This window comes from Nannospalax galili, unplaced genomic scaffold, assembly GCF_000622305.1.
Source record: "Nannospalax galili isolate Female #2095 unplaced genomic scaffold, S.galili_v1.0 scaffold302, whole genome shotgun sequence".
Lineage (NCBI taxonomy): Eukaryota > Metazoa > Chordata > Mammalia > Rodentia > Spalacidae > Nannospalax > Nannospalax galili.
Window position 1 is genome coordinate 5,569,297 of NW_008350120.1, and position 9,242 is coordinate 5,578,538.

General features: G+C 40.6%; 1 protein-coding gene across 6 annotated transcripts in view; it reads right to left on the reverse strand.

The window, feature by feature from the left end:
- The window catches only part of Lmbr1 (limb development membrane protein 1), a 180,690-nt gene that overhangs the window by 63,904 nt on the left and 107,544 nt on the right, over positions 1–9,242 (reverse strand). For all 6 annotated transcript variants that reach the window (XM_029570476.1, XM_008847270.3, XM_029570479.1 and 3 more), the window contains 3 exons: positions 6,286–6,412; positions 5,770–5,838; positions 4,377–4,441 (listed from right to left, as the gene is read on the reverse strand). In XM_029570476.1, coding sequence (XP_029426336.1) covers positions 4,377–4,441; positions 5,770–5,838; positions 6,286–6,412 — 261 coding nt within the window. The remainder of the gene's footprint in view (positions 1–4,376; positions 4,442–5,769; positions 5,839–6,285; positions 6,413–9,242) is intronic.

Genomic DNA, 9,242 nt, shown 5'->3' on the forward strand with positions numbered 1-9,242 from the left:
GATGTCTGTTAGGTCCATTTGATGTATGGTATCATTTAATTCAGACGTCTCTCTGTTTACTCTTTGTCCAGTTGACCTGTCTAATGGAGAGATTGGGGTATTGAAGTCCCCTACTTGTACTAAGTTGGGGTTAATCTGTATCTTAAAGTTCTGTGGTGTTGTTTTTATGAATTTCAGGATGGTAATATATTCTTGGTTAATTGTTCCTTTGATCAGAATGAAGTGACCCTCCTTATTTCTTCTAATTAGTTTTGATTTGAAGTCTATTTTGTCAGATATTAGAATTGCAACCTCTGCTTGTTTCTTAGTACCATTTGCTTGGAATATTCTTTTCCATCCTTTTACCTTAAGGTAGTGCCTGTCCTTGAAGGTGAGATGGGTTTCTTGCAGATAGCAAAGAGGTAGATTTTGTTTCTTAATCCATTCACTTAGTCTGTGTCTTTTGACTGGAGAGTTCTTCAGTACTCATTTAAAGTTATTAATGAAAGATGAGTATTGAATCCTGTCATTTTTATTTCTGTTTACATTCTTGATATGGCTGTACTTTTCCACAGTTATACCTTCATTGAATTTCTTTCTACAACCCCTGGGGTATAGTCATTCCTTTCTCAGCTCTTTGTATTGCTTCCAGAACTCTCTGAAGGGATGGTTCTGTGGATAAGAATTCCTTCAGGCTCTTCTCATATAGAACTGGAAGTATCTTGGTCCAGGCTCTTCTGGCTTTCATAGCTTGCACTGATAAGTCAGCTGTAATCATGATGGGCTGTCCTTTGTATGTGACTTGTTTTTCTTTTGCTGCTTTCAGTATTCTCTCTTTGTTCTGTACATTTAGTGTTCTTATTATGATATGTCATGGGGAGTTTCTATTCTGATCCTATTTGGTGTTCTATGTGCTTCACATATTTGTATGGGGATGTTTTTCCTTAATATCAGGAAATTCTCTTCTATAATCCTGTTTAAGATCTGGTCAATACCATTAACCTGAAATTCTTCTCCTTCCTCTATGCCTATGATACATAGATTTGATCTTTTCATGGTGTCCCACAACTCTTGCATATTCCATTCCTGTGTTTTTTTTTAATTTTCCAGAATCTTTGCTTGAGTGGTCCAATTCTTCAATTTTATCCTCCAGTGTTGATATTCTGTTTTCCATTTCATTCATTCTAGCTGTGCGGTTTTCCCCTATTGTTTCAAGTTTGCTTATTGAGTTTTGCACTTCCTTCTTCATTTCTGCCTGAGTTTTCTTCAATATTTCTATCTCTTTTGGGAATTGATTCATGAGTTTTCCCCTTTCTTTTTTTAGTTTTTTGATTTTTTATTTCATGTGTTCTTTAAATTTGTTGAATTCTTTAGATCATTTTTTTTGATTTTTTTTTTTTTTTGGTCTTTTTGAGACAGGGTCTCCCTGTAGCCCCAGCTGTCCTGGAACTATGTAGACCAGGCTGGCCTTGAACTCACAGAGATCCATCTGCCTCTGCCTCCTGAGTGCTTATGGTTGTTCTTTTAAATTCAGCATCCTGGGTTCTCTCTAGGGGGTTCTCCTTGTAGAACTCTTCTACAGAATTAGTGGAGTTTAGTGGGGACATGGTGTTTTGGCTTTCCATTTTATTATTCTTTCGTTGTGATTTTGGCATGTGGATTTCTTTTGTTGTTTATGACTCTGATATGAAAATTAAGTTGAAGTATGCTTCTGTTTGTATTATCTGGGTGCCTCAGTCCTTTCCTTGTTGGTTATGTAAAGTTGGTTGGTATAGGTTTCAGGTTCTCTCAGGTGTTATTTTGGAGGGAACTGATGACTTCAGATGGGCTATTCAGGAGCACCCACAAACACCCAAGTCAGGTTCTAGTCAGGTACACTCAGGATTCTTTCTAAGGTTTGGACCCCTATTAACAGGAATGCAGAGCAAAATTTGGTAAGTTCCCTAAGGGGGAGGGGCAATTTTGGGACTCAGTTGGTCTGCTGTGTTCTCAGCCCCTATGCCAGAGTAAAGGGAGAACCGGCACTTTCTGGCAGTCTGCTGAGATCACAGCTGCCACACCAATGGAGGTTGGAATCCAAGCCGGCCCTCTCAGGCTATCTGCTAAAATCTCAGCCCTAGCTTACCAAAGCCAGATCTGCCCCTGGGCCTTGGGAGGGGCCTCAGGAAATCCCAGTTAGGGTGTTGGGTACTGTGCAATTATTGGAAGCTTACCACAAGGTGGAGGCAGGATCCGGCACTCTCAGGCAGTCCCCTGCGTTCTCAGCCCCTATACCACAGGGAGGCCAGAACTGGCACTCTCTGGCAGTCTGCTGAAATCATAGCCACTACACAGATGGAGGTTGGAATCCGCCTTCTCAGGCTGTCTACTAGGATCTCAGCCTTAGCCTACTCAGGTTTTCCTTTTTATGTAACTTGTTTTTCTCTAACAGCTTTCAGTACCCTCTCTTTGTTCTGTACATTTAATGTTTTTACTATGATATACTATGGGGACTTTCTGTTGTGATCATGTCTTAATGGTGTTCTCTGTGCTTCTTGAATCTCTGTATCTTTCCTTGATTCAGGGAAGTTTTCATCTATAATCCTGTTGAATGAAGACCTGTTCAATGCCATTGGTTTGAGTTTCTTCTCCTTCCTATATGCCCATAATATGTAGATTTGGTCATTTCATGTTGTCCCACATTTCACAAGTATGTCATTCCTGTGGGTTTTTTTGAATTTTGCATAGTCTTTGCTTAAGGAGTCCAGATCTTCAACTTTATCTTCCAGTCTTGATATTCTGTGTTCCATTTCATTCATTGTGCTTGTGAGACTTTCTCCTGTTGTTTCTAATTGGTTTATTTAATTTTTAGTCCTGTGTTCATTTCCATTTGGGTTTTCTTCACTATTTCTATCTCCTTAGTGAATTTGCTTTTCAAGTTATGAACTGTTTGTCATATTAAGCCACATATTTGTATATTCTTGGGCTTCCATCAAAAGTTTATGCCTTTCCTTTTTGAGTTCTTTGAATTGTTTGTGTTTTCCTGAATTTCTCTGATCATGTTTATGATTGTTCTTTTAAATTCTGAACCCTTGGGTTCTACATGGTGGTTCTCAATGCTGTGCACTTCTGTAGGACCCGTGGATTTGGTTGTGGACATATTTTCCTGGTTTTTCATACTGAATTTTTGCATTGCCATCTGGGCACATGGATGTTCTTTGTCGGTTATGGGTTCAGCAGGAACTTCTACTGTGCTTTTGTTTAATTTTGGTTCTGTTGATATTGTTTATGTAGCATAGTTACTTTTTGTTTAGGTATGGAAGACAAATTGTGGGTATTTCAAGTTATTGCTCAGTAGTAGACTGATCAGAGTCCTGGCTGAGCAGGTGTGTCTGCCTGATCCATATGCTGGGAAGTTGGCGGTGAGGGGACTGCCTGGGGACACAGCCAGGGAAGAAGGCTGGTCTCAGGTGTGCAAAGGCAAGTTGGGGGTAGGGGGCAGTAAGGTCTCTAGGGACATAGACTGAAGAATTGGGTTTGTCTGGGTACAAAGGATCAGGAAGCAGTGGGGGGACCTAAGCCAAGAGAGTAGTCCAGAGGTCTGGGGTGCCAAGAGAAGAAGCAGGCCTGTGCCCAAGGCTAGAAGGAGAACAGGATGTCATGATCAATTTTTAAACAAATAGAATTACTGTTTGATACAAGGTAATGAAAACCTAAAATACTTCTTAACATCTGAAAACTTTGACTTCAAATTCACCGTACAAAGTTTTACCTAAGCGCACAAAGTAGTACTTTTAAAAAGCAAAAACTAATTTGGTTTCCAAACATTTTTTTAAAGTAAAAACTTATCCCAGCACTTGGGAGGCAGAGGCAGGCGGATCTTTGTGAGTTCAAGGCCAGCCTGGTCTATATAGTGAGTTCTAGGACAGCTGGGGCTACAAGGAGACCCTACCTCAAAAAGTCAAAAAAAAAAAAAGTAAAAACTTAGGGGACAGATATGGTGGCTTACACCTTTAATCCTATCACTCAGGAAGCAGAGACAACTGGATCTCTGTGTGATCAAGGTCAACCTGGTCTACATAGCAAATTCCAGGCCAGCAGATGCTACAGTGAGACCTTGTCTCAAAAAAATGAATAAATAAACAAAAACTTGGGCAATAAACCAACAAAAATATTGTCCTTGGTTTTCTAAATCTTGTTACATAATCAAATGTAAACACTTATTTTTTGTTTTGTTTTGAGACAGGGTCTTAACACATAGTTCTGGCTGGCCTGCAACTTACTATAGATAATGCTGGCCATGAATTCACAGAGCTCTGCCCGCCTCTACCTCTTGAGTGCTGGGATTAAAGTGTATGCATGCCACCACACCTAGCAAACACATGAATTTAACAAACTAAATAAAATAAAATACTTACCGCTGGCTTCACCAGCAACTGACCCATCACTGTGAACATTCGGGAAAGGCCGACTGGGGTACACACTGTGGAAATGAGATCACCAGTGAGGACAGTCCTTCAGCTCAGAGAGACAGGCTAGCAGTCCAGAAAATCCAGCTTCAACAGATCATTTTAGGTGCATCCACCAGCTTAGATCTCCTGGTGCTTTGTTGTAGGTTCACATTCACCAAGAAATGAGCGGCAGTGTGGAGAAGGCTGGGCATTATCACACTTAACGAAAAGAAGTGTGATGACATAAGATCCTACAGAGTAAACACTCTTCTTTCAAAGAAATTGAAGAAAACCAGGCAAAGAACACATTTTATTTCAACTACTAAAACTGAGAACCAGAAAATAAAATCTAAAGTGACAACTATGATCAGAAGTCCTTTAACGACATTTAGCAATTCATAACGTCCCTGAGACGGAAAGTGATGACTTCAGTAAAACCAAATGAATTTTAAAGTAAAGACCACAAACTTGGAATGTTGCTCTTTCCTTTTAAAAGCAGACACCAGCATCCTAACTGGGCTGGAGGTGAATGTAGAACATGCACATGAGCTGGGTATGTGTGTGTATGTGTGTCTGTGTGAGAGTGTGTGTTAGTGCATGCATATAAATGTGAATACGTATGTGTGCATTTGTGTTCAACACAGTGGAAAGGCTTTCCTTAGAGAAGAAAAGCATCCAATTATTTCAAGGTTCCAGTTAACAAAATTTATCTGACACAATAAAAAAAAAAAGTTAGCTGTTGGGGGACACTGGTGCTAAGGCTATAGTCCTCCATGCCCAGATAGCTCTAAGGGGCTCGGCAATATATGGAAGGACTCCCTTTCTCAGCGGGGGCCTCCCGCTCTCTGTCTGACTTACCTGGAAAGTGCCACCAAGCGCAGATGCCTGACCTTATTTGGAACATGACCTTTGGCATAGTTACCTGCAATAAAACTGCCCCCAGGTTTTTTCTATATGATAATTAGGCATTGCCCTATAGCCAGATGATAGGATCCCCTTGCCGCATGTAAATAAAGCATACTATAAGCACCTATCAGCTGAAGCTTTGGCCGCTGCCTCCACACTATATTTTCCTTGACCCCCACTGAATAAATGGAGCTGTGTCACTGAATCTGCCTCCCCGGAGGGCTTTCTTTCGTTATGCTCACTGGCTGTCCTGACCCTGTTCGTCGCTTCTGCTTTCTTTGTTCTCGTGGACCGGGGGCCAGCGACCCATGAGGGGAGGGAGAGACCCCACAGTTAGCATCAACTAAAAAAAATGTCTGCATTATTAAGGAATCCAATCAGGAAACTGCCACAATTTTCCAGGATAGAGGACAACTCTCCTTTCCTAGCAATACCATGTTGGAAAAAGACTTACCGAGAAGTAACAGGCATCCCATCAGTGATATGCAGGAGTATAGGTAAGGTAGGTAGAACTCCCAGAGATCTGTGAAAACACAAAAGTCTTTTAGTAAACCTAAAATATTGTACAGTAAAATATAGGCAGTCTATAGTTTATCTTAATAAACAATGTCTAAATAGATGATACACACTATAATTGCTTATTTGAGTGGATTACATGGTCTAATTTCTAAATCATGGAATAAAATATTTAACATAAAAGACTAAGAAGTAATCCTCTGAAAAATCTGTTTGGAAGGGGAAAAAACAAATGTCCATGGGATTAAAAACAGAAACTATTTAAGGAAAAAGTACTCTGAAAAGCTGTTTAGCTCTTCTGTAGTTTCTTCAGTCTATCTAAGACTCCTTAATTCTGTAAGTTAACATCAAGGTCAACCCCTCAAAGAATTACTACATGGTCTTTAATTCTATGTCACTGTATCCCAGACTCAGTCATTTGTCATAGGAACTGGCTAGCACAGTAATTGGGTACCGTATAAAGACTCCATGCTGGCAGCATCGCTGTTGATCAGGGCAGAAGCCACCCACACCATCCCGAGAATCAGCAAGGCAAGCAGCAGCAGCATGACCAGGGTCTCCAGGATGCGGGCTCGGATTCCCTGATAACAGCACAGAGACAGGGTGGAAGGAAGGTCACTGAGCCAACACTCCATCACAGGAAGGCCAGGCTTCCATTTAAAAGCATGCAGCAGGCTGGGCGTGGTGGCCCATGCCTTTAAACCCAGCACTTGGGAGGCAGAGGCAGGCAGATCTCTGTGAGTTCAAGGCCAGCCTGGTCTTCATAGTGAGTTCCAGGACAGCTGGGGCAACAGGGAGACCCTGTCTCAAAAATAAATAAAAATAAATAAATAAATAAATAAATAAATAAATAATAAATAAATAATAAAGCATGCAGCAATTCTTCAGGAAGGGAGAGGATATATGGTTAACTTGATAAAATTACTTATATTCATTACATGTAAATCTATATTTGTTAGAGAAAACCCTAAATGTTTTCAGTTTATGTTTCAAATAATTATTAAGGTTGGAATAAAGTACAAAAAATTCTTCACACAGGCTTTGTACAGCTGTCTGAACAATTACTTTCCTAACACGTTGCACAAGAAAGCATTCATGAATTTCCATCTGTGGTTTTAATCAAGAAAGGCTGGACTGTCTGGCATGCAGTTGGTCTAGAGACATACAACTGGGCTGGGGTGAGGACACAGGTCACCTGATAAGGAAGTGATCTGCACAGAGCCTCAGGAGGCCTCTAGCGGCCAGCTGGAGAACTGATCACTAGACTGCAACACCATAAACTCCAAGGATAGTATACTGATTATATATCATTTGTTTACATATTAAATATAATTTTCATTAATTTATGAGGCTGACTATAAGAAACATTATGCACATTTTTTAATTTTTTTTTTATTTTATCTGTATGAGTGTATTGCCTGCATGTATGTGAGTACACCCGTGTCGTGCAGTGCTCTGGAGGTCAGAAGAGGGCTTCGGATTCCCCTGGAGCTGGAGTTAAGGATGGTTCAAGCTAACATGTGGGTACTGGGAATTGAACCTGGGTACTCTGCTAGAGCAGCCAGTGCTCTTAGCCACAGAGCTATCTCTCCAGCTCCATATTTTATTTTCAAGAATGAGGGTGTATGACATAAATAATAAAAAATAAAATAAAATAATGTTGTTTTAGTTTTTTCTTAAAAATTAATCTCCATGGAGGATGGAGAAAGGGCTCAGTGGTTAAGAGCACTGACTGCTCTTCCAGAGCACCCAGATTCAGTTTCTAGCACCCATGGTGGCTAACAGCTGTCTGTAACTCCAGTTTCAGGGGATCTGAGGTCTTCTTCTGCCCTCCATGGTCACTGCACAACACAGATGCACTTACATACATGCAGGCAATGCATTTATCAAACAAAATAGAATTACATATATATAATAGTCTTTTTGAGACAGGGTCTCTTTGTAGCCCTACCTGGCCTGGAACTCACTATGTAGACGAAGCCAGCCTTGAACTCACAAAGATCTGCCTGCCTCTGCCTCCCAAGTGCTGAGATTAAAGGCGTGCACCATCACACCCAGAAGAATAAAATATTTTCAAAAAATTAACTTCTGGCTTCCCTGGGCCTGCACAATCCTCAGGCTTCCCTCCAGGGTAAGTCGATCAAACCCTCCACGCCTTGACTCCTTCAGCCTCATTCACCCTCCCATGTCCCCAGCCGGTCTCACCTCCCAGCCTGGGTCCTGTCCCATTCCTTGTCTTGGCACACCAGACACCAGGGAACCACTGCTTCCTGATCCTTTGCGTCCAGACCAACTCAGTTCCTTCTTGGGTCCCCAGGAGCCTCCTAGGCCTGGCCCCGCCCTCACCTCCCTCTACTTCCAACACCCAAATTCCTGAGGCCAAAATCTTTCCGGGAGGGATCCAGACCTTAGGAGAAAGCCTGAGAGCATCTGATCATCATGTGACTTGGGCCTCTGTAGAACTCCTGAAGACCAAAGCAATCTGGCTACTCCAATATAAAATCAAAAGAGAGAACCAGAAGCTTAGACAAACCAGATTTTCATGCCCAAAAAGTAAACCACAAAGACACATAAAGTTCATAAAAAGAAGCAGACCTAAACTTGAAGGCTTGAGTCTCACACAAGAATCAGAAACTACAAAAGAAATTCACATGTCGAAATCAGAGAAAATAATAACATGTAAAACCAAAATAACATATCCCCATCAAATACCAATAGCCCTCTAGAGGAGTACAATGAGAAACCCCTAGAGATAATGCAAGACATGGAACTCAAAAGAACAATTATAAACATGATAAAAGAATTCAGTGAATTTAAAGAACATACAAACAAAGATAACAAAGAATTGAAGGAAGATAGGGATAAACATCTGAATGAATTCAGAAAAGAGTTAGAAATATTGAAGAATACTCAGGCTGAAATGAAGAAGGAAGTAAAACACTCAGAAAGTCAATTAGAAATGACAGGAGAAAGCCTTACCAATAGGATGAATGAAATGGAAAACAGAGTATCAAGACTGGAAGATAAAGTGGACAAACTAGACCACTCAGACAAAGATTATGAAAAATTTAAGAAATCACAAGAATGGAATATGTAGGAATTGTTTGACACTATAAAAAGACCAAACTTGTATATCATAGGCATACAAGAAAGAGAAGAATCCCAAGATAATTGCATGGACCATATCTTCAACAGAATCATGAAAGAAAATTTCCCAAAATTAAAGAAAGACATGCCCATACAAATACAAGAAGCAGATAGAGCACCAAACAGACAGGACCAGCAAAGAAACTCTCCACGGCACATCATAGCAAAAACATTAAATGTACAAAACAAAGAGACAATACTGAAAGCTGCAAAAGAGAAACAACAAGTCACATATAAAGGAAAACCCATTAGGATTACAGCTGA